This window comes from Desmodus rotundus, chromosome 10, assembly GCF_022682495.2.
Source record: "Desmodus rotundus isolate HL8 chromosome 10, HLdesRot8A.1, whole genome shotgun sequence".
Lineage (NCBI taxonomy): Eukaryota > Metazoa > Chordata > Mammalia > Chiroptera > Phyllostomidae > Desmodus > Desmodus rotundus.
Genome location: NC_071396.1, coordinates 9,009,357 through 9,035,494, shown reverse-complemented (window position 1 = coordinate 9,035,494; position 26,138 = coordinate 9,009,357). Strand labels below are relative to the sequence as shown.

Here is a 26,138-nt window from a genome sequence, read left to right as displayed (position 1 = left end):
AGGTTGGGCGGATACCTTTAAATTCTGGCCATCGAAAGGCAAGGAGCCACTGACTAGCGTGTAGAGGATGACGCCGAGACTCCACACGTCCACCTCGGGCCCGTCGTATTTCTTCCCTTGGAAGAGCTCCGGAGCGGCGTAGGGGGGGCTTCCGCAGAACGTGTCCAATTTGTTCCCGACTGTAAATTCGTTACTAAAACCAAAGTCAGCAATTTTAATATTCATGTCAGCATCAAGGAGAAGGTTTTCAGCCTAAGAGGAAAATAATAAAAAGGACAATGTAAAGAGCCTACATCACATCAAGTCTCCGTTATAACTGTTTCCGATCCCAAACACCTATCCTTTGCCTCTGGTTTGTCTACGTGATGGCGAGGGGGGAAGCCCAGCGGGGTAGGTCCAGGTGTATCTGGTCAGAGTCACATCAGCAGAGCACTGGTCTGAGCACTACACAAGGGTAGTTCTCGTGTTCATGTGTATCTGCGGCTGTTTAGGAAAGGTTATTTTAAACCCACTTTTTCTTCAAGGTAAGTGACATCCTGGTACTGTATTTTCATATGACTTATCTGGAAGAACATCAGTCAACATAACACAAATCCGTTTTGGGCTTAAACCAACAGGTTTACCCAACAGTGCCCTATTTTAATAGGGGATCATTGGTTAATGCAAAGCTAATGCCTACAGTAACTGCCTGTCGGGGCTTCTGGGACTACTGAGTTCAGTCCTTTGTCCTCTCCTACAGAATGCTTCCTCAGCAAAGTTCTGTGCTTTCACTAAAGCAAGATGATACGGTACAGGCTCCATTAGATCTTGTCTGTTAAAGCTTCCTTTTGCTGGTTTGAAACTACGGTAGGTTCTCTTCTAGATGTCTATTCTGGGAGAAAGCAGCGATTCACCGCTCCCTCCCTCCATGTTTTGAGAGCCTAGTTTTCCAAAATCCTAAATCAGAATCACTCCAAGAAACAGTTTTAAATGTGCCTTTGGTAAATGCAAGTGATTCAAGACAATTATTTGCTTTTTTTCATGTTGGTTTTTTTTTTTTTAATCCAACTCTGTTACAACTGATAGGCTAAGAAAGTTATAGGTTACTTGGTAGGTGTGTTTTATCAGGTTTCAAAAAGGAGTAATATTTGACTAGCATTAAAAAGCAACTATGGATTGTGAGATGACATCTGTAAGCCACATGCCTGATAAAGGGTTAATATGCAAAATCCAGGGTGGGGCTAAAGTAGGTTCACGCTGTTCATATAGAAAATATTACAATAATTAATAAATAATAACAAGGTTAAACTCTGTTTTGCGTACTCACAACTGTAAACCTACTTTTGCCCATACTATATATAAGGAATTCATAGAGCTCAAGAGGAAAAAAAAAAACCCCCAAAACAAAAAACAACTCAAAAATGGTCAAAGCACCTCAACAGACATTTTTACAAACAGCCAACAGGTGCAGGAAAAGGTGCTCAACATCCCTCATCGTCAGGGAAACACAAATCAGAAATCACAGTGAGACAGCAAACCACCTGCCAGGATGGCTAGCAGCAAAAGTGTAAGTGCTGGGGAGGATGTAGAGGAAAGGGAATCCTTCTACACTACTGATGGAAATGTAAATTGGCACAGATATTATGGAAAACTGTATGGAGGTCCTCGAAAAACGAAAATTACAACTACTTTGTAATCCAGCAATCCCTCTTGGGGATGTATACCGCATGGAAATGGAATCAGTGTGTCAATGACCTGCTCTGATGTCATTGCCACAAATGTTTCCTATCATACATTTGTTACATCCAAGTACCTAGCTTGATACTAATCAGATACATTTGATGTTCATAAAAATGTTTAACACTTTCCCTTATTTCTTTGAGCTTTAATGTAAAGAATGAGAATTGGCTCTTAAATCAGACCAACCTGGATTTGGGCCCAGCCCTTGCTTCTAACTGAGTGGGACCTTAGGCATTTTTAGTTTGAGACAAAGTTCCACATTTATCTATTAAAACGAGCTTATTAATGGTGAATCAAATCCTCTCTCCTTGAATGCTAGATAACTACTCGTATATTTTCATTTTCGCAGTGAAAATATTGCCTTTCATAAAGTTGCTGTGAAGAGTAAATTAAAACTAATTTCCTTGTAAAGTGCCTGACACAATTAGGCAACCAAAGATGGCTCTACTGTTATAAACTATCAGTTAAGAATTCACAATTTTCCGTTATAAAATCGGTGGCTTACCTTAAGATCGCGGTGAACAATGCACTTCTGATGGCAATACTGCACAGCAGATACAATCTGAAATAAATATTTGCGAAAAAGATTAAATGTTATTTTGGGGTTAAAAAAGCACAATTTTCCCCAATTATCACCTCCAATATAGATAAATTGCTAACTTGAAGTTTAAAGGAATATTTAATAATTTCACGGTTCCTTTACTTCAGAAAATTATACACATCAAAGTCAAAGTGATGAAACTCACTCTTAAATGTAGAAAACGCGGAAAAGTAGTATTTGCTTGATAAAATATACTAAAATATTTCTTTGTCAGAGTTGTGAAGATTTTCATGGGTAGTTGTATTTCTCTGTTTACATGATCAAATGTGTACAATTTGTAGCTTTGGTTAAATGGTTTGTTTGTTCCAGAGTTGGAATAAGAACTTTGGCAAACATAAATCAGTATTCCAAAATAGTTGGTTCAAGTTCAAAGAGCAGAACTCTATTTTAGGAATTATATCAAATGTGTTCAACACATGTTTCTTTAGTGAGGCCAACTGACTAAGAACTTATCAGTAGGATATTTAGCAATATCCTTTGTGTGTTCAAATATGAAAAAGTGGGAAAAAATGTGTGCCTTAACAATAGATGCAATTATCAAAAGAAAAGAATAAAAAAACAAAATTTAATTTTAAACCCGTCACTAAGTCAGGCGGGCAAATCTGTCACTAGATTTTGTATGCAGCCATAATTTTCAACCATTACTTCAGGCTCATTGGGTACAAGGCCTAAACTGGGGAAAAACCCAACAGGTGATGAGCCAAAGATACAAATGAGAAATAGGTTGTAGCAATTCTTTCATAATAATGCAGTACAGTGAACACAGAATTGGAAAGATTCTTACAGCAATCAAGTGAGAGCTATTTTGTACAAATACTTGTATCTGATGTCTAGGAGGAAAACCACTTTAATGCACGACAGAACATTCAATTCTGTGGATTCGGTTAAGTGCAAACACAGTTTGAATATTGAATATTGGTTAGGCATCGACAAATGGAGAGAGTAATGAGGGTTCTAAAAGTCTAATGATGACATGAGGCATGACCATGTTAATAGGACTGTGGGTTAAAACAAAACTTCTGGGTACTAAGAGGTGAAACAGACAGGTCAGTACTGTAAAGGCATCCTGATATATATAGTAAAATGGTTCAAAGACAAAGAAGACATGGATTCAAAACAAAGTCAACATACGATGAGGTAATATGTAATTTGATTAAATTTATTTTGAGTCAACAGTTTATTGAGTACCTGCTATGTGCAAGAAAATGTGCTAGGGAAAACACGAAAATTGACACTAGGTGGACCCTGCCCCTAAGGAGCTGGCAGTCTGATTCAGAGGACGAGACATGGGCATGAGGAACCACAATACCAGGCAGAGCCATGGAAGCGGAAGTGCAAAGAAGTGAGGAAATACGAAAAAATATATATAATCAATTCTGTCCGCAGTGCTTCCTGGAGTTGGTGATACTTGAGCTAGGCCATCCTTGAAGGACAGTAAGATTTCAGCACGTGGAGATTCAGTGATGAGGTGGAAGGGGGTAAGAGGGCGAAATGCACCGGTGCTGAGGACAAACGCTATTTGGAGAGCTGGTGGGAAGTGGTAACGGTCAACCTCGACAGACAGGCTGGCACGTCTCTGAATTCCAAACTAAGCGGGTACCACATACCTACCCCATGTTTCTGAGCCGAGAGATCATGAATGACAATGATCGATTTGAAGCATGAGTCCCCAGAATACAGAAGAGCCTTACAATGAATATTTGTAGCATGCTTGCTGAAGCAACATGCTTCAAAATTCTAATATCCAATGTTCACTAAAATATGGCCATTAGCCAAGAGATCTACAGATATGAATACTTCTTATTGAACATAATACATGGCTATAGTATGTTCTAGTATAAGGCTATATTTGTACCTTGGATGATAGAAATTGGCTGATAATATTATGTTTTTCAAGGCTCTTTGTCCTGATACAGTGAAGAAGGCATGTTATAGAGAACGACTCGGTCACCAAACATGCATTTCACATTGGACAGAACAATCTCTGTGAAAGCAGTTCTATAGGCACTTGTGAAATAAAATTCCCATGGGCCCTAAGGCCTTAAGCATGGAAAGATAATTGAAGAGAATGCTCTGCATTAAGCATTCGTTCTCCCCAAGCCCTATGACCTCTGACCTCCAGCAGTCAGACATGGTGGTCTGTAGTATTACCACACTGACCTAGCCAGGTACAGTCTCTGCTGTGAAAGAAATTCTGACTCTGATTCACTGCAAGAACCCCAGCCCCAAGTCCAAGTTTAACTGCATTGTTCAATGGCCAGACCCGCCCTTCTCAAAACACCGGTAAGTAGGGTGCAGGGATTTCCCTACAGTCCTGTTACAGATCGTGAAAACATGAATTACTGTCAGCCCTGCGCTGCCGGTAAGACCAGACATGCCGGTGTGGTGCCGTGAGATGCAACTGTCAGGGCACCTTTGCAGTCCGTTAGTAAGTGCGTCAGGGATTCCCAAGCTTGAAACAGTAGCCTTGCTAATGGAAGAGTTGAGTCAATACTGTAATTTTCTTGCAGGCCATCCACTCCTGAGGAGTGCGGAGACATTGTAGGATTGATAGCTGCTAAAGTGGCCTTAAACTGTCCGGCACCTTTGCTGTATCTAACAGTCGAGTCAAGGGCGTAGAGTAGGAACCGTTGGAGAAGGCCTGAAGCAGAGGGGAAGAATAAAACCTGTTCGACCTCGACAGAGCATTCTCCAAACTGATCACAAGTTTGTTCTGTGAAACCTCTGTTGTTACTCTCTCACGGAATCGTGACTTTTCGGAACACAATTTGCAAAATGCTTCATGCCAAAGATATACATAGGCCTTCCATTCAGGATAGAGTCCTAGAAACAGGCATCTTAAAACAGCTGAATCTAAAAACAACTGGCAATAAGGAAGCAACTTAAAGAAACCGAATGGTGTCAGCCACGTACTGTTAAACTCTTTCCTACCCTGGCTGTCCAGGTCCAGGCTTACCTGAAGCAAAGTGCAATCGCCACTTTAAATGTCATTGTTATGTTATTTCAATACCATCACTGGAGTTTTAGTTAGTAGCTGATAAGCCAGGAAATCCCAATTGGCATTAAATATTCCCACTGGGATCTTAACGTATATTTTGAAGACTTACTACTCACTCTTTTTTTGGGGGGGTCAGCTGGCTTGGGATATAGTAAGTTGTCTGCTGAAACTTTCCTTCAGTAAATGTTAAAACTCATGGACAACTTATTAATGTGTCATCTCTACAGTAATTTATATCATATGCTAATTTTAATCCCTTTTTCCTAAAAATTGAAAATAAAATCCTAGATCAACTTGAAATTGTTTTTCCTTATTTTGTCATTTCTGCAACAAGTCATACTCGAGTTGAACTGGAAATACAAATATCTTACCATATTCTTCTGCCACATCTGCAAGGTTCCTTGCCTACCTGACTAAATCAAATTGACCATAGTCTTTAAATCTACAAAAATATGAGTTCTAATACCAAGGCATCTTTAATTACAAAAGAAAATAAGACAATAACCCCTTTAAACAGTACACATACATACTGCATACACAGAGCTAACAATACTTGATGATAATTATTAGATAGAGGCTTAAGTATTTCCTTTCTCTCTCAGTCCAGTCTGTATCTCCGAGACTATCAATTAATGAGTCTCACCTATAAGCATTTTGCTATTTGTGATCATCTAAAAATAACCATTTGCAACTCTTTTAAATTTAAATTCAGGAAGAAGAGATTTCTTTTTCAGTTTTCCACTTGTAAAAAGTATAAGGAAGCAAGATTTTTTCTTCTTAACACACCATATACCCTCACGTGCAGTTTGTGACGCTGTCCGATGTACATTACTAATAATATCAGCAAAACAAAGTTGAAAACTTCTTTCCGTACCTGCCTAAATTTTGCACGGGCCTCTTTTTCTTTCATTCTTCCATGGGCAACTAAGTAATCAAATACTTCACCTGAATCAGAAAGGTAAAGCAGGCAGTAAAACATACATAAGATTTTCAGTTCACAATATATGCAATGTCAAGTTTTTGCCTTGTTTTTAAAGAAGCTTCTGGCCCACAACTTTCTGAGAGTGCTACGGAAATCACAAACTATTCCATGAATAGAAAAAAAAAAAACACGAAAAAAATTACATATAAAATTGAGTACTGGTAGCAGCTTAGTGATTTAGCAAAACTCTTTAAAGAATAAATCATAAAAACATAACCAAGAAAAATTGCCTTCTGCTTTTCAAGTATTATGTAAAAAAAAAATACAGTCAACTCTTTATTATCCGTTCTAATAAAGGGAAGCCACAGCACGGGCAATCAGAAATCACATTTGGCTTTGTATTTGAGGCCTACGTTTCAAATAAAATAACAGGAGTCTTATTCTGTTGGATCTCTCTCTTTTAAGTTCGCGTAGCCTTGGTCAAATTCCGTCTCACCCTTTCCACACATATTGATTTCCTCCTTTTCCTTCTTACACTCTGATTACGCTTATTCACACCATACTCATTCCGTCTGCTTTGTACCTATTATTATACAGAATTAAGTCATCCTTATGTGCGTCTTCTAGGATCCCAGAAGAACTTCAAACTACTTGAGCACCATCGTCATATCTGTACTCTCTTTGCATCCTCAGCCAGGACAGAACACAGGGTGGACAGACATACGCACTGGTTGAAAGAATTTACAGACAACTGAAAACTGGAGAAATTTTCTATTAGACCTACTACTTTACGTGTCTACAAGTTACTTCATTTTTTTTCTAGTCAGTAATAGTAAAAAAAACAACCCTCAAAGTAATCTTTAGTTACAATATGAAAAATAAAATATCTCCACTTAAGGAAGAAATTTATTTTTTATGTCCTTTTAATTACCATTTGCATCATACAGATATACATGCATGCTAAAAACTCACAAAAGGGCTTAAAGGGTTCTTGTAAAGTACAGCACAGTGGCTAAAAACTCAGACTTTAGAATCAGACCGATTTGGGCATGAATCCTGGTTCAGCCCAAGGTAGCTTTTGGGAGACATTAGGAAGAGTTCTTAACTTCATCCGGCCCAGTTTCTATCTACTCCCCATCTCACATGGCTTTCGTGAGGATTAAATGAAGTAATGCATGTGCTTCGCACAGTGACTGGCATATAGTAAGCACTCAATAAATTATATATTTGTATCTAGGTATACAGATATATTACGTATACGTGGATATGCAATATCGATCTAGGAAGTAAGTAAAATATAAAAAAGCAAATACGTCATGGTGTATGTCAGATGAAACTAACACATCTACAATGTCAGACAGCATAGCACTTAAATGATTAAATGGGGTGATGAAAACAGAGAAATGAAGGAGTGCTCTAGTGGGCCCATCAGAGTAGGGAATGCTAGACAGGTGAGTTTTGGCTGGGAAAGATACACACACACAAGTCCAAAAATTTGGGCTCCTCTTGAGTTCTGCCAGGAACACTCAGACCCCAAATGTTGACACATCTCCGTCCTTCACGTATTATATACTCTCTGTTTATGGCTTGCTTCCCCAGCTAGAACGTAATCTTTTCAAGGGCAGGGACTTAAGTCTTAGCTAACCCATGTGTTCCCAGCACCCAGAATATTACCTAGTACAGAGTAAACACTTAATAGTGTTTGCATGAAGGAAAGAAGGAATAAACGCCCCATTCCAGAGTAGCCCTGACACCTACGTTGCACAGGCTCTTTTGGACAAAATGTGCTTCGAAATCGTGAAGGAGGTCCTTGCCTCCCCCCGCACTAGAAATCTGTCGCCCAACTGGTGACCCAAAAGCAGCTGGTCCACTCCCAGCAAAGAGGCAGTTGTCGGATGCCACCGCTCCTGTTCATGCTAGACACCCGTGTGCATGTCAGATTCAACCGTAAACTATCGGGACATTTCAGAGGACAAATGGGCAGTGTGGTGTTACCCAGGGTAGCCTCGCCATGGTTAGATTCAAAGGGCAAGAAAATGATTTTAGATTTACTGCCAGAACCAGGCTGGTTTTGTTAACAGGATCGCTGAGTAGCAAGACCAAAGAAAATCAGTCACTAGGAATCAGAACTGAATGAGGGACCACCTGGTTGGGGCTGAATTCCAGCACCCAGTCTCTACGCTACACCACCCCTGCCGCCGCGCTTCTGAAGGAGGGCAGTGGGGACGGACACTGTGCTCCACCACCCCAGCCATCCCCCCCTTCATTAGCACCAATAGAGAGTTGACTGTACTCGCCATTCACTGCTAGAACAGTGTACACATTAACACGGCTTGCGGTGGACCTTCATAAACACAGAATGGTGTCCACAGATTCTTAGCAGTCTATACTGTTTCCTATCGCAGCCTGTCTAGCCCCTTTTTCTAGACTTTAGATGACTAAAAGGAAAAAAAAACCAAACCCAAAACAAAAACAAAAGGTCTCACTGAGCTAAAAATAACACTCAGGGTTCCCACGCTGACAAAATGTTATATAAATCTAACTAAAGGTTAGAAAAGTAGAGCAATGGTTCATTATGTGTTCTTTGTAGGTTTCTTAATTTTATTATAGACCTTCATCTGATGCAAATTTGCACAGCTGAATAACTGTTTAAAATCAAAAAACATTAATAGCACAGGTTATTGGGTTAAGTAAAAAAAGAAATCTATACCGAAATAATCTTCAGGATAGAAAAAAAAGCTTTGTAAAAAACCAAATCTACCAAAAGTTTCAATCTGCATAAAAAACTGAAAATGCAATTAAAATGTATTTAATATTTGCGGTAAAATTTCTTTGAAGTCGAAGAGACGGTATATAAATACATAATTTAGATGCTGTGGACTAGAATAAATCCTTTTGCTCTAGTTACATAAAATCGGAATCACCAGGAAAATCTATATACTTTAATTCAATTAAAGATCTTCAATTGCTTAAATGTTCTGAGCCCTTACAATCTGCAAGGACTCCTCTTTTACTTACTGAATGATCTAACTCCAAACATCTCAAACCTGTTTCTGAGAAGCTTAAGTCCTATGCCTGGCAGAACTGTGATTTTCAGCCAGTGTCTCTCTCATTTAAGGGAAAGGCAGATGGAAAAGATGGTTTTCTATATGTACCAGTGTTTCCTAAAAAAATCATTCCTGTTTTTGACACTAGGTAGTCAAAATCACATTATATTCTACTACAAGTGCATCTTACTATCTCCCTATCGACCCACTCTTTTAACTTAGAAAATATGTAGATCGATATTTGTTTAAAACATTTTATGGATTATCTTGAAAACATATATGTTGAGAATCTGTCATACATGAACAATCAGCGAAATAAACATCGGACCTAGAATATGCTTTTGCCATTGACTTATTAAATACATTTTGAATTTGAGACTTCCCGCTCATAGCCAAGAGCGTCTTCTAAATCATCATAGTAATATAACCTATTATAATATACTACTTAGAAAAGAGAATCAAACCGTTCACAGGTCACAATGCAAATTTAGAGTTTTAAAAATGTCCCTAAGAAATTTTTAAATGAGCCAAAAATCCAACTTTTAAACGTAGGATCAAGAGGTGTTGAAAGTGAACACAGAATTTTCCGTAAGGGACCATTTCAAGGCATTTTAATGAAACTGCAAACTCATTCCCAACAATGGAGACATAAATGCTGTCATCAGCCCTACGTGGCAGCGGTTCTCGTCTCACCAACGCTAGCTCTCTGAGCCCGCATCCTTACCCCCACTTGCGTACTCCATGACTAAGTACAGGGTCTTCTCTGTCTCAATCACTTCAAACAATTTTACTGAAAGAGAAATGAGAGATAGGACTCTGTAATTGTTGGCACACACTGGACATGTTTTAATACAACTGCGGGCGACACTCACCCAGGAGAAATTTTGAGTATTTATTAGAGAGTATGAATGACAATTTTAAATTCACAAAGTCTCCTAAGGGCCACTCTACTGTGGAAGAAAACGACCTCCTATGAAGCGACATAGGACCACCTGCCGGGTCAGAAGAGAGTTACGTTTTCAGCCTTAAAACCCGTTACTGTTCCTAATCAGAGTAATGGAATAAAAGGAAAATCTTAAAATCAGAATAAAAAAACTCTTTTTGCAGTAATAAAAATGTAACTAAAGCTCGAAAAGATGTTATACTGTACTGGGCATATCAAAAAATGTTAAATAATCTTTAGTACAGACACAACAAATTCTATCAGTATGTGATATTATAAAAGTTTCTGGTGAAAAACTACTAAATTATCAAATTTACGTAGTTGAAATTATATACTACAAATAATTATATTAACATCTCTAACAAACATAAGATTTTTAAATGTGCAAGAAATAAATGTTTAAAGAACAAATTAAAAGAATTGATTTCTACTTCTTACAATTCAATGACTTCATATAATACATGTAATCAATATATTTATTTGTAAATATAAGGGAAAATCACAATTTATGGAAATAAATTCATTAAAAGTGTAATCAGCTCTATTTTTAACTTAAATTAGTTATTTTACCTATAAAATATTATCAAACCACAATGTATATTACCAAACTACCTGGAATTCATTTTTTATAAGTATCTAAATGGCATGCAATCTCTTTTTAGAGAAATTAAGGAGATATATATATATATATAGATATATATATATATATATATATCTATATATATATATATATGCATTAACTCCAAATCATATCCATTATTTTAGTGAAAAGCAGAAGATAGAAAGGTGGTGCAAAAACAGTACTTTGTAGCCTTTAGTTAAGGTATTTATAATCTATTTTTACCCAAGTATCACTTTCTCAGGTTATCACTCAGATTTCAGGTTATCGCTTTTCTTCTATTTATATTCAATACCCTTAAAATTGTTATCTTTGCAAATACACTTGAAGGAAAATACTTCATCATTAACGCATATATAAATTTCATACCTATGTTAGGATGATTCAATATCTTCATTATTCGTACTTCTCGAAACAACTGTTAAAAAAACAGGTGGACATACTCCTGTTAAAAAAGAACACGCAAGCAGAGAACCAATCGAAACATCCATCTGAAGTAATTCATCTGCTTATAACACACTACAGGATGCTGGGCAGGAGCTGAGGACCAAGAGACTTTTTTCTCAGTCCCTCCTCTAACTTTGCTGAGACTTGGTTCCCAGGACAATATATGATGAATGCAAATGGCTTGCGCTCTCTCTCTCGCTCTCTCTCTCTCTCCTTCTCTCTCCCCCCACCACTCCTCTTCTACCTTTCCCTCCCCTCTCCCAACAATATACAATAAATCTCAAACTTTTATTTGACTGCTCATTACCAAGAATTAAAGAATAATACTGTGGAAATGAAACTAAGTGATTCTTCACTTCATTGTTATCTCTAAACAACCTTCCTTGGGGGATTCTGACTCTTTAGTCATCTCTACTGGTTGATCAGATAGTTTATTAAAGATTAAATCATATGAGCCTATATTTAAATAATACTTGAAAATAAAACTATTCTCAGTAGCATTTTAAGGGAGACTTGCATAACATTAAAAATAATAAAAATATATTTACCACTTTATAGAAAACCAAAACAAAATGAAAATGTCACCTGAAACATGAATGTTAAAATTTCCCTTCCTTTTATTTTACTTTTAAACAATATAAGGCCTGTTCTTCAAAAGCATGATTTAGCATTTTTTTTTACTGTATGTTACCTCTGAGTATTTGTTAGAATCAAAATCAAACAACTAGTTCTATAGAAAACCAGAAAACCAATAATTGATGATACTGCAAAAAGTCTATATTAGGACACATGTGTTTTGTCAGAATAAAATCTAAATTTGGTGCTTTCAGAAGTTATCATTTCTATCAAGAGGATACACAAATGGCCAAAAAGAACATGGAAAAAATGCTCAATATCATTAGTCATCAGGGAAATGCAAGTCAAAACCACAATGAGATAATAACCTCAGGCTCTTTAGAATGGCTACTAAAAAAAAAAATCAGAAAATAATGTGTTGACAAGAATGCATAGAAAATATATATATAGATCCCAAAGACTCACGGATATGCCAACATACATTGGCATATCCGTGTTCATGGCGGCGTGATCCACAGTAGCTAAAAGAGGGAAGCCACCCAAGTGTCCACCGACGGATGAATGAACAATCGGGATAGATACATACAACCAAATACTGTTCAGCCTTCGCAAGGATGGACATTCTGACACATACCACGAACAAACCTTGAAAACATCACGCTATGTGAAATAAGCTAGTCGCATAAAGACAAATACTGTATGACTCCATTTCTATATGAAATGAGAACAAGATACCATTTTGCATCCATGAAGTTGGCAAAAATTAAGAAATCTGAGAATATAAATGCAAGAAGGTAGAGCAACAGTAAACCTTATTCTGTGTTAGCAGGAGTTCATGTGGGTTCATCCACTTCGAAGACCAATTTGACAATATTTAAAGCTGAGACTAGGCATACCCTTTAACCCAGCAATCCACCTGAAGAGACATATCCTTCTACATATCTTTAAGAAAAGGGTTACACAATAACTATCATTGCAGCACTGTGTGTAACAGCAAAAACAAAATGTTAACTAGCTAGAAAATAACAAAGTGAAACACAAAGTCAGCAGGAATGATTTAAATATCCACCAACAGAAAAAGGGACAAACTATTAGTATACCTATTAATAAGAGAATGAGTGAACAGTGGCATATTCATACAATGGCACATGATTAATAGTAGTGAAAATAAATGAGCTAAACTATGTAGACAAACATGAATACAACGGAAAGATGTTATAGGAAAAAAGCCAGTTGCAGAAGGAGAGGGAGTTTAAAAATAAATATGTAGTACTTTTATGTACAGATATATACATGCAAACATTTTTTTAAAAGTTGAACAGGACTAAGAAAGACCAAATTCAGATCAGTAGTTCTTTTCTAGGTAGGAAAAGATAGAAATAGAACCAAGAAATGACACAGAGGGCTTCAACTATATCTGCAATGTTTCATTTCTTAAAAAAAAAAAAAATTAGAAATGAAACAATTTAGTCCAATAAAAAATATCATGAGAAAGCAACTCTGTATTTCAAATGGGAAAGACATTTTGAAGTCCCCGTCCAAAAATTAAAAATAGACTTGTTTACTATGTCAACAAACTGCCCAACTTAGGGAAAAAAATAGAAGTATGACTCTTCAAATAACTAAACGAGAATATGACTTTTAAAAGAGCCAGATGGTTAGTCTAAAATTCATAGGTGATTTAAAGATTCTTGCTTCCTTCGTTTCTAAGAAAAAAAAATTCTTCCAAATCTATTCCAGTACATCTCAAATAGTTTCCTGAGAACACAGAAATGGGTGTATGCTTTACAATCAATAAAAGCCAAGCAATGAGAGCAGAGGTTTTAAAAGTCAAGAGGCAGAATACATGTTAACAAAAACCAGAAACAAAACCAAACAAATAGAAGCTAAAGCACCTCTTCATGAGCAACCCTTGGCCAGGAGAGCCTTTCTTTAAGGTGGACAGGGGCGCAACACACATCCTTGCGGAGACGGGAAGGGTTTCCCTGCGGAAATAAGTAACTAAAGCGTGCCAACAAGGTTTAGAAAAGTCAGGTTTGGGTCAGTTTGGTCTTTTCCGAAAATGTAGTAGTCTGACATTTAAGCAGTTGGTGTTTTAGCTAGATAATAACATTATTGGTGTCACCTTTTAAAAGACACTGGTTTAAACACCTTTTTCCTTCAAACTCCATCATATTTCGTTGTTAAAGATACACTTCCCACCAACTCTTCCCACCCTATATGCTAAAGAGACACATGGTTCAATAGCCATGACTTTATGATAATCTGTTTTCAGTATTTCCTTCAGAACCGAATGCAGACCAGAGGCGCGTGGCCGACCACTCATTCCCTGGAGGATGAAGCAATGAGGGACGGGCCTTCGGGGTGATCTTGTTTCATCACGAGGCACCTCGGTTCCTCGCAGAACACGGAACAGGCCCTCCTGGTGTTCCATCGTTACTGATTCAAGGACTCTCACAGTCCACCCTGCCCAGCCCACAGAATGCTGACTCTTATCACTCAGGTTCTCATTTGACCCACAAAAGAACTGGACGAGGCCCTTCCTCCAAACGACCCCCACACGACACACGAAAAGAACTGGACCCGGCACCTAAGCGGTTTTGTTCCACCATAAAGGGAAACACGCCAAAAAGCAGGTATATGTGTGTGACTGATATTCCTTCCGACACAAGTTCATCAGAGGGATTGTTAAGGAGTACTTTCAAAAGGCTTCTCAGCTCTCTCCTCCATCAAACTGTTTGCCAATACTTTTGACTGGTTGCACAAGTTTGGCTTCTTGATCATTTGCTAAATAGTTCATTCTTAACATCGCTGCCACGGTTCTGTCCTCTCCCTCCACCTTCAGGGACCAAATCATCTTCGTGACAAAAATGATTTTGCAGATATTCTGGAAAACTTAACTGGCTTTACCAGAGAGGCCGACTGGCTCTATGTATAAGATTCTCTCTGTTTTAGGAATCCAAAGTTATTTATGTGACATTTACATATGTGACTATGATCCCTTTATATTCTAATAAAAATCACAACGGATATTATCTCACTCTATACAAAATTAACGCATATGGCACAAATTCTAAAATATCTGTTTCTTTTTTTTTTTTAATATATTTATTGATTATGCTATTACAGTTGTCCCATTTCCCCCCCACTCCACTCCATCCTGCCCACCCCCCTCCCTCCCACATTCCCCCCCTATAGTTCATGTCCATAGGTCATACTTATAAGTTCTTTGGCTTCTACATTTCCTACACTATTTTTACCCTCCCCCTGTCTATTTTCCACCTATCATCTATGCTACTTATTCTCTGTACCTTTCCCCCTCTCTCCCCCTCCCACTCCCTTAATGACAACCCTCATGTTCTAGTTGTTTGCCTAGTTTGCTCTCGTTTTTGTTTTATGTGTGGTCCTTAATAACTGTGAGTTTGCTGTCATTTTTACTGTTCCTATTTTTGATCTTCTTTTTCTTAGGTAACTCCCTTTAACATTTCATATAATAAGGGCTTGGTGATGATGAGCTTCTTTAACTTGACCTTATCTGAGAAGCACTTTATCTTCCCTTCCATTCTAAGTGATAGCTTTGCTGGATACAGTAATCTTGGATGTAGATCCTTGCGTTTAATCTTGCGTAATGTAATTATGATGTGCCTTAGTGTGTTCCTCCTTGGGTCCAGCTTCTTTGGGACTCTCTGAGCTTCCTGGACTTCCCGGAAGTCTATTTCCTTTGCCAGATTAGGGAAGTTCTCCTTCATTATTTGTTCAAATAAGTTTTCAATTTTTTGTTCTTCCTCTTCTCCTTCTGGCACCCCTATAATTCGCATGTTGGAACGTTTCAAGGCGTCCGGGAGGTTCCTAAGCCTCTCCTCATTTTTCCAAGTTCTTGTTTCTTCATTCTTTTCTGTTTGGATGTTTGTTTCTTCCTTCTGGTCCACACCATTGATTTGAGTCCCAGTTTCCTTCTCATCACTATTGGTTCCCTGTACATTTTCCTTTGTTTCTCTTAGCATAGGCTTCATTTTTTCATCTGTTTTTCGAATAGATTCAACCAAGTCTGTGAGCATATTGATAACCAGTGCTTTGAACTGTGCATCCGATAGGTTGGCTATCTCTTCGTCGCTTAGTTGTATTTTTTCTGGAGTTTTGAAGTGTTCTGTCATTTGGGCCATTTTTTTTTTTTTGGGGGGGGTCTTGGCGCGTCTGTTACTTTAAGGGGCGGAGCCTTAGGTGTTCACCGGGGCGGGGTAATGCTGGTCGCTGAGCTGTGACGCTGTACGAGGGGGAGGGGCCGAGTGGGAGCGATGGCGCCCGCCTCACTCTCCTCTGGATTTCAATCCTTCACTCCGCTACCCACAATCAAACTGGGCCACTCTGGTGCTGGTTCCCGAGTAAGTGGGCCTGTGCACGCTCTAGGCCCCTGTGAGTCTCTCCAACAACCTCTCCTGTGAGGCTGGGAGTCTCTCCTGCTGCTGCCCCAACCCCCAGGGGCGCTTTCAATCAGAGGTTTGAGGCTTTATTTCCCGGAGCTGGAGCCCTGGGTTGCACGGTCTGCTTCGTTGCCCTCCGTTCGTCCGGTTTATCTGTGGGTGAATTTGGTGCCGCGGGGTGCTACCCGCCGCTCTGCGTGCCCCACTCTCCGCCACTCTGAGTCCGGCCCTCTCGGTTTATCTGCGCAGATGTGGGGCCGCAGGGTCTGCTAGTGCTCAGACTGCCTGCGCCATTTGTCCCACACTCCGCCAGTCTCAGTCCCGCCACAGCCACGCGAGTCCTCTCCACCCTGGTGCCCGTCTCCGCCCCTCCTACCAGTCTGGATGAATGATTATTTTCTGTTTCCTTGGTGTCAGTCCCCCTTGCTGTTCGATTCTCTGTCAGTTCTGGTTGTGCGAGGAGGCGCAGTGTGTCTACCTACGCCGCCATCTTGGTTCTCCTGTCTGTCTCATTTTTAAAGTAGTAAAATGCGTGTCTGAGAAAGTTTTCCCACAAAAGCAAGCACTAAGGCAACAAAAAACCGCTTTGCCAGGATATTCTCCATCCTAACTGCTTTGTATTCTTTCTCCCGTTTTTTTTAAATATTTTCACCCTTTGAAGAAATGTTCATATCTTTTACTGTAGGTCAGCTGAAACACTAGTTCTAATGAAAGAAGGAAGCCAAGCAAGTGAAGCAATAAAAGGAACCCACCTATGGACAATATTAACTCACAAATAGATGTTTCACGAAGCAGAATCCTGAATACCTCAAAATATTTGGCACCAGGTTTTATTCCACGGAATTAAAGGCATAAATTCCTTTCCTATGGCACACGCATTTGAGTAGTAGATATTTTTCAAACAACCACTTGAAAAATATGACTTAAATATTAAATATAAATATGTTTTTATATCGTCTTTTCTTAGTATATTGATGAGATACAGTTTTCCACCTAATCAAAAATTTAGGATAACTGACTTTATAGAACTCATATATTAATTAACAAACTCACATTCTAATTACTTACTATTAAAATATTTAAATACCTTTTGTAGACTGGTAGGATTTAGCTGAGTTTTATCTATTATTTTCACAGCAACCTAAAAAAAGAGAATCATTAAACTATGTTTGAGAATATACATTTTCATGAATAAAATTTTATAAAGAAAACATCTTTTACTTCTAATTAGATATAATTTAGGGCTCACACAACTGGATTGCCAAGTTTTGATAATTCGGCAGCAACAGACTCTATTCCATTGACCCAAGTCTTGTTTTTTTTTAAATTATTTTACTGTTGTTCAGTTACAGTTGTCTGCATTTACCCTCCACCACTTGCCCCAAATCTTTAACCTGTCTGATTCTGACTCAATGAAACGTCACTTTTGATATTTCTTCCAAGTGTCCTCTTTTGAAATAAAAGTCAGGATCTGGGTAAGTTCCAATTATCAGAGGGGAGGGGCTTATAAACTTTCAGGAACTTAAGTTCCACGTGAGTAAAACGATTAGGTGGGTAGAGAAACTGGGCACCCAGGCTTAGTTATCGCCGACCAATGAAACAGATTTGAATGTCCCCCAAGTCCTTGCCTAATATGCCTGTATCTGAATAGCTCCTGGGGTCGGAATGGACACAGGGAACTAAATTTAAGTAAAAATGGCAATATTAGGTACGAAGCTAAATCAAAACTGACTAAAAACATTTTACGACTGAGATTTTTCATAATGTCCTAATTAAATCCAGTAAACATTATGTAATATAGGATGTTAGATGCTTAACTATTTTAATCTTTAACATATAAAATTATTAAATACATTAATATTAATTATTAACTGTATACATCTTTGCTATGGAAATACACATAATTTAAAACACATGGGATTTTAAAACCCAATTTTCTTATAAAACATCTATATAACAACACTTATTAATGTGGTCTCTAAGTAGATAAAAATTAGTGGGTTACTTTCTGCACATTTACACCTGATTTTTAATAAAAATGTATCCTTGCTCAGGCCCTACAGTTGGGTAACAAAGGTAATCCAAAATATTTCCAGAAACCCTACAAGGAAAGACGGAAGTCTGAGAAAAGCTCGTCTGCATCCGACTCAATCTTTGAGATGCTACTGCAGGGGTGTGACTTTCCTAAGCCTTAAAGCTCAGCTCCGCCCACTACGCCATAGTTCCACCCAGCGCGCTCCACTAGCACGCACGCCAGCATTTACCACGCGGCACGTGCCTTTTACTCCCAGCACCAGCTCCAGAAAAGCTGTCTAACAAGGCACTGGAGTGGTAAATACTTAATGTGCACGCAACTATTAAAAGGCATCCTGAAAACTTACCTCTCTACCAGTCAGAACATGTCTTGCCAACTTCACTTTGGCAAAGTTCCCCTTCCCTATTGTCTTCTGTAAACGGTAATTTCCAACGTGAGGCTGCTCGTCAGCTGCTGACGTGATGGAGTTTCTGCACCGGGGGAAGTTTTGTCTGCTGCTGGATTTAGGAGGCTGCACGTGGGGCTCAGTGTGTCCATCCACAGACGTATGCTAAGAAAAAGGTTACAAGGTTCCATTGGTCATTCCGTTATGAAAGGACAATCAAAAAGACTACGAACACTTTTCATTCATAATTCATCGTCAAGGAAAATACATTGCGGCACGTGATTTTAAAGTTTGGGCATTCTACTTGTAATTTCTATTGCACAATAGCTCCTTTTGCCAGGGGGAGTAGGACTATTAACAGTGAAATGTTCTGCATAGCTCTGGGCACATGTTTAGGATGAAAAAACAGAAGTGGTTAGATACACAGGAGCCCCAGAGGCGATTGCTCCTCTAAGGGTCTGTTTGTGTAGTTCAGATGGGCCCACAGTCCAGGACTCCGTTATTAAAATGTCTTTAATGCCAAGACAAAAAAACCTCACGAGCACAGTTCTACTTCCCTATACTTGTCATATTCATTGGTTCACTTGCTGGGCATATAACTTGGCCAGCTGACCACCCAGCTCCCTGCTTCAGGTATACTTCTAATCAATTAATTCCTGCCCAATCTGCCTCTCGGCTCACCACGCCCAAGCAAGAACTGTGGACAGACCTGTTCAACTCCATGACTTAACATCCGCGGCCTTCCTCCCCAGTGCTGATCCTGGGCAAAGCTCTCCCTTCGTCTCAGTCCCACTAGCCTATGATTGCCACGCGTCCTGCTCACCTGCAAGTTCCACCCCTGAGGTCCCAGGTCAAGCTGCCTAACGCCCTGTTTCACCAGCTCCGACCATTCCTGTTCATGTCTAATTTTGTCTGCATTCCTACATATATAAAATTTCTAGCCAGTTTTGTGAAAACACAGAATCACGCATAAACATAACATCTTTTTCCCATTAGCATCATAAAAATGGCCAAAGATGAGTAGAACAAATTAGCAAAAGAAGGGGATACCTTTTGTTGGTTGAGTAACTAAATCAGACTTCTGCTGTCCGACCTACGTGACCGAAGCTTGTCTAAAAATTTTTGATCAGAAAGATCTTAAAGGCGACTCCATTTACCAGTCTCAGGCAAAGCAGGACTCAAGGTTAGTCATTTTTCTGTTACTACTTTCTGACTTTTTAAAAAACTCAGCTCAAGATTAAATTAGGTATATGGCCAGAAGGCAAAGTTAACTATATTACAATGTATCTATCACCTCAATTTGAAAAACATGGAGTAGCACTGAGTGACAAGCCAAAAAACAGAAACAAGATGAGCCTGTCCTATCGCGCTTTCCTTCAACGTCAGGGTAGTGCTAGATACACCAGGCTTGCTTAAGAGGACCTATGTATATCACCTTTCCACAACTGGCATAAATATAAACTAGAAAAGGCAAGTAATCGATGTAATATTTTGGAAGCACTACTTGAATTCAACAGTTACAAGAGAGAGGAAACATCCTTAATAATCAACTACATTGGGAAAGAGTCATTCAAATTCATCCTTTAACTCATCCTTTCAAATTCAGCTTAGACATTACCACCAAGGAAAAGGCAGACATCAAATCAGAGCTTCTATTCCCTGCCTTAGCTACGCTGGTTTCAATGCCCATTTTTGGTCTTTCTATAGTTATTTCTAACAATTCATTGCCCCCAATTTTTAAATTAATTTTTATTAAAATGATATATACACACGGTCAAATATGCCAAGTACCTCTAATGGGCTACGAACAAAAAATATCAGGCCCCTGTACCACCTTTCCAGACTTCAAGCCCACTCCCCCGAGTGTTTTCCCTTTAGCTTTTTCTTCTAGTATTGGCTAATTCTTGGTCCCTCAGTCTTAGAAATTCCCTCAGTTCCCTACTTTGGCAAATTAAGATTAAGATCTTTGAGTGCCCCCTCTTCTCATCCTCCTGATGGAGTATGATCACATTCCCAGTTCAAAAGTGTCGTGTTTATACAATTACAGCGTGTAAATACTAGCTTGGTGGACGCCAAGTGGTGTAGTGTGAGGCTTCCATCCAACTTTCTTTCTGTGAGCTCCACTGTGGTATGAATGACACACAATGAAATTCACCTACGTTCAGGACACAGCATGAGTTCTGAGAAACGCATACGGCCATGACACACGATCACAGTGTAAATATGTAACACTCTTCATCCCGCCAAAACTTTCCCCGCGCCCCACTGCTGCCAACGCGCCCCTCTCTCATACTACACTTTTGCTTTTCTAGAAAGGTGGAGAAATAGGTCACACCCTACAGAACCTGAACCTGTTTGGTTCATCGTAATTCCTGACACACGGGGACTTACTTCTGCATTTTGTTTTATGTTTAAGTGTTTTCTCTTTTCTTTATTTTTCCTGTTCACTAGATTTCTGTGTTCTCTTTTTTTTCTCCTCAAGTGTACTGAGAGCTCTACCTCCAAGTGTCTACTCTATTCGTGGTTCTTTAAATTTTTTAAGGGTAAAAGTCACAGTGCAGCGGGCTGGGGAAACGTGGACAATGAGGAAATGGAGGCAGCGAGGGCAGATAATGCCCCTGAGAAGTGTGACTTTGACGAAGAGGCACCGGTGGGACAGAGGGGCGGTTGGGGGAAGGAAGCATTCATCGGCTTGTTTTAAGATGGGAGAGACTGGAGTGTGTTGAAATCCCAAGGGCAGAATCCAGCGGAGAGAGAGAAGCTGCTGAGACACGAGAGGGAAAAGATAAGTAAAGTTCCTGGGAAGGTGGAAAGTGAGAAGAGGCAGGGCACTGATGGAGAGATGGCCCTCCTGCGGGAAGAAAGACATCTCTTCTCCTGTAACAGGCAGAAAGGAAGAGAAATGAGGTCTAGGTGCAGAAAAGTGCGCACAGCTGAGAGTAGGAAGTTGAGGGAGTTCCGATCTGATGGCTGTGACTCTCTCTGTGTGGTTGGAGGCAAGGTCACCTGCTTCGGGTGAAGAGAGGCCAGGGGTTTGCAGAGCGGAGAAGAGGTCTGAAATGATTTCTGCAGAGGAAAAACGCGTTAACCAAAGACTAGTAGGGCTGCGGGGCACCAGTGACAGACAGTCTAGTTGACATTGGCGGCTACACGTTTGTTGCGGCTTTCATCTGTCCGGCTGTATCATTTTCTTCAGAGATACTCAAATGCCCAAAAGAACGGGCTGAGGGGGCAGATATATGAGTTCATCCTGGTCTGGAGTTTGCCAAAAAGGCCCCAACGAAGAGAATGTGGCAAGATGAGTTAGGCGAAGGGCGACTTATGGAAATGATGGATTGTAAAATCTAACTGGATGGTGAAGGAAATGAAGACAAAGGGAGCTGGTGGAGAGCGAGAAGTAGAGGCCATGCACTGGCGGGCCCGTAGGTTCGTAGGTTCCCGGGCACAGGATAATCACAGCGATGAGGTCAGGGAATAATCACAGCAGGGCAAGGTAAGAAGGCTGCTACACGGTCAGAGAGAGGGCTGACTGGACTAGTGATCAGCAGATGTTATCAGTGTAGGATGTTTGGTAAAACCACCGAGAATTGTTCTGCATTTTTTTCATATTTTGAAAACATGTACCTATTCTATTTTTTAAAATGTTTTAAAGATTAGCATTAAACCTCATAGCCACGTGATTAGAAATTACTTTAATTGTCTATAATTTTCACCAGTTACACTATCCAAAACAGTTTCTTACATCCCTGCATTTCCCTCTTTTAGATTCACTTTTTCTAGTTTGTGAAAAAAAATTTTAGATAGTTGTGTGGTGTAGGTGATATACTTTCTAAATCATTGCAGTTAATTTTTCTTTACGTTAACTTCACATAAAAAAATAATTCAGTTGGATATAGAGCAGGTACAAAGGAACATTTTCCTACTTATTCCTGGATTTGTTCCAGAAGGTTGAATTTTTTAGAATCATGACTTAGTGAAAATCATTACAATTGACTAGTGACTCATGAGTGACAAAGCAATAAGAGAGAGGAAAGTTTATAGAATTTCCAGGTGACAGAAGGTTTAGAGAAGTTTATCTAAATAACAGACCCAAATACCAAGGACAATTAGTGACAGGCTGATGTGAATGTTGTTAGTACCTCACATCCATGGGGGAAATAATAAATTATTCCACAGATGGTTTTGTAACAAGGGGGAAAAAAGTGAGTTGGACCTCACTCCTTACAGCAGAATTAATTCCCAATGCATTAAGGATATTAATCTAAAAAAAAAAAAGTACAAAAACTAAGAAGCCATAAAAGTAAGCACCAGAGAAAATAAATGGCAGCCTAGCAACTGTTTTTATGTGCTGAGAAGCAGCGTGTTACAGAGCAGGAAATGGTTAATGTTTTAATACTAAAACCTTTGCTAAATCGGTAATAGACGATCGATGAGAAAATAAGAATAAGCAAAGGTTAGGTGCGGCTGGCTCACACGCCCCCTTGCTCTACTTACACGTATATGTACACATATACATATACATATGAAAAAACACGTTTATGTCTTACATGGGGGTCCCCACCGTGGCCGCTCGTCCCTCATTTTCACTCATTCTGACATGCACACCCCGACCCCGACAACTACTTGTAATCCCTGGAAACCGGAACCCTGTCACCATGGGCCCGACAAGAGTAACAGCAGCCACCACTTTCTTCATGCAGATGATGTCCTCCGTGACGAGTGCTTTTTTAAGCCATGACTTTCTTCAATCCTTGTGGTGAATTTGAGAAGCTATAACGTCACCCACTTCAGAGACCAGGAGTCAGAATTTTGGCAAGGAAACACAGTGCCAGCAGCCGCACCGCCCAGGGCAGCTCCAGGAGTCAAAGCCGGGTCCGCCTCCCTCGAAAGCCCACGCTCTGCCCTAGGACGCCACGGCACGTCCCCCGCCCTGCCCCCCATCCAACAGCAGTGTCTGGAACGATCAGAAGCCGTCCTTCGGGACTGCCTTTGGAGCCGAGTGTCCGCAGAGAACAAAAGCCCTAACCGTGTCCTGTTCATCTACTTGCAGGCTCTGCTGTAACCAGAGGCCCGTGGGCGTCCAGCTGTGCACATCACTAAACACAAGGAGGGGACAGGCGGAGAGCAAAGGTTGGGTGAGAGGGCTCGAAGGACACACACAAGGAGAAAGGGCACGGGTGTGGGCTCTGCGGGCCACCGAGACTTGGGCAGTTTCCCTCAGCCAGAGCTTCTGGGCTCGGGAGACCTTTGCCTTGCAACCACTCCCATTTACAGTCTGCAGCTCCAAGTGCCCCTTGGTAGTAGGCCCAGGGGCTCCGTGAGGAGCCAGCGCCTGCAGAGGAGTACAAGCACAGCACACTGGGACATTTTAGCATCTCCTTCTGTTCCTCCGAAACACTGAAGACGACTTCAGCAAGTCGAGAATATGGACCAGTTTACCCCGACAAGTGCTAACAGAAAATTCTGTGGCTGTTACTATCCGGATACAGAAGGCTTCCACAGGGACCTCACTACTGTGGCATCATCTGAAATCAGGTGCCAGCCGATTAAAGACACTACAGGCTGCCAGTGACGGTCACTGCTGAGGAAACTGGTCATCCGTGCGACAGTGAGAACAGAATGGAAACGTTTCTGATGGATGCGATGTAAGTGGACCAAATTCCCCCTTAAATTACAGTCATTTTTCATACCGGTTACTCCATTCTGAACGCAAGAGCTGACTGACGCAAAGGATGCCCTACTCTACCAGGAAAGCAGAAGGGCTCACTGGGTTTCTATTCCTTTTGCATTAAAATAGGTAGCTGTGTACTGTCCTAAATTACAAGGAGAACTCTCCTCCCTCAAAAAAATAAAACAAATGAGAAACAAGGAGAAGATATCATGTTCTAAAGAACGGAATGAAAATGAAGAGGAAATTACTTTGGGCCATTTCCTCTTTGGTGTTTGCATAAACTCTCCTAGGTGAAAAAAATAGTATTATTTCAGGAATAAGATGAAACCACGACCCTTCAGCATCACGTTGTTTAGTTTTTTGTGGGTTTTTTTTGCTTAGTTTAATTTAACAAACACTAATGGAGAGCTGACAACTGCTGAGGAATAAGCATGAATATACGACACGACCCTAAATATCACAGGTGAGAGAGAAAAACGAACACCAGCCCTTCTGACGAGAAGTTAGGTGTACGCAGGGTGCGGCTGCTCTGTCAGCAGGAGTCGTTTCCCACACGGAACAGTTATTCCCAGGCCCTCTGAGCTGTAACTCTGTAGATCTCTCGCCCACCTCGTCCCGTATGGGACCTACCTGGACAATACACACAGGAGACACTCTGCATACACATCTGGTCTTTCACCTTTCTGGCAAGTATCACTGCAATTAAATAATTCATTGTCTGTCTCCACCGGGCAGAAAAAGTGCTGATTTGTTAGTTTAATGCTAAGCAAAGCACCTCACGCAAGGGAGCTACCTGCCCTGCGTGCGACAGGCTCAGGTGTGGAATGAATGAGTACATGGGCACAGACGTATGAATGGGCACCTCGATTCAGTCCATCTCGGATACTCATCGGCGTAGACACAGCCTTCAGCTCAACATGGTTTCAATCCAAGCCACGAACAGAAGTTACAAGCCAAACAATCATAAAACAAAACAAAAAAACCCCCCCTCCAAAGTATGTGTATTAAAATGAAAATCATAGAGAATAGAGAGAAATGAAATCCACAGGCTATTTAAAAGCCATTTAATGCAATGGTTTCCACTTTGTCCTTCACCAAGCTGATGTTTTTAATGAATAAGCATGGAATCCATTTTAACTTGGCAGCCTTTACTTCTGTCCCTAGTGAAAGTGCTGATTTACAACGCAGTGGCCAAAGGGAAGATCAGCACCCCGCAGGAGGACATTCAGCACAGACAGGGTTATCTGTTTTTTAATGCAAAAAAAAAAAAAAAAAAGGCTGGGTTCAAATAAAACATTTCCATGGAAAGTGTGATTTAATTATTCATGTCCACAGACTTCGCACAGCGGTGAAGAGAAACGGGTCTGGAGTCCGTCAGCCCAGCTTGAACTCGGGCGCCGCGTGAATCAGCTGTGTGTGACCTTGGGCGAGACATTGGACTCGGGTCTTCCCACTGCACCACAGTGGGAAGCGGGGTGATAACAGCACCTACTTAAAAAGCTCTGCTCACCTGCCCGCCTGCTGCACAGAGGGGCCTTCTCTGACCACGTCTTCCCGATGAGTCTCCTGCCATTTCCTTTCCACCCTCTACACCACCTTTATTTTCTTCCTATTGCTTGCTACCATCTAATGTTAATGTGATTTCTAAAAACTACCTGTTTTCCTATGATTCCCCCTGTAAGAGCACAGCTCTTCTCTGTCTTATTGGCCTCTGCGTCCTGGGTGCCTAGAAGCAGTGCCCGATATATACACGT

General features: G+C 40.3%; 1 protein-coding gene across 5 annotated transcripts in view; it reads right to left on the bottom strand.

Annotated features, from left to right (window-relative positions):
- The window catches only part of MARK1 (microtubule affinity regulating kinase 1), a 70,857-nt gene that overhangs the window by 24,120 nt on the left and 20,599 nt on the right, over positions 1-26,138 (bottom strand). For 2 of the 5 annotated variants that reach the window (XM_053912296.2, XM_053912295.2), the window contains exons 2-8: positions 18,675-18,878; positions 17,381-17,434; positions 11,219-11,267; positions 10,012-10,077; positions 6,193-6,263; positions 2,225-2,281; positions 16-252 (exon numbers count right to left, since the gene is read on the bottom strand). In XM_053912296.2, the coding sequence (XP_053768271.1) occupies positions 16-252; positions 2,225-2,281; positions 6,193-6,263; positions 10,012-10,077; positions 11,219-11,267; positions 17,381-17,434; positions 18,675-18,878 (738 nt within the window). Of the gene's footprint in view, positions 1-15; positions 253-2,224; positions 2,282-6,192; positions 6,264-10,011; positions 10,078-11,218; positions 11,268-17,380; positions 17,435-18,674; positions 18,879-26,138 lie in introns of those variants that run through there. The other 3 variants (XM_053912299.2, XM_053912301.2, XM_053912300.2) reach the window with 3 other exon arrangements.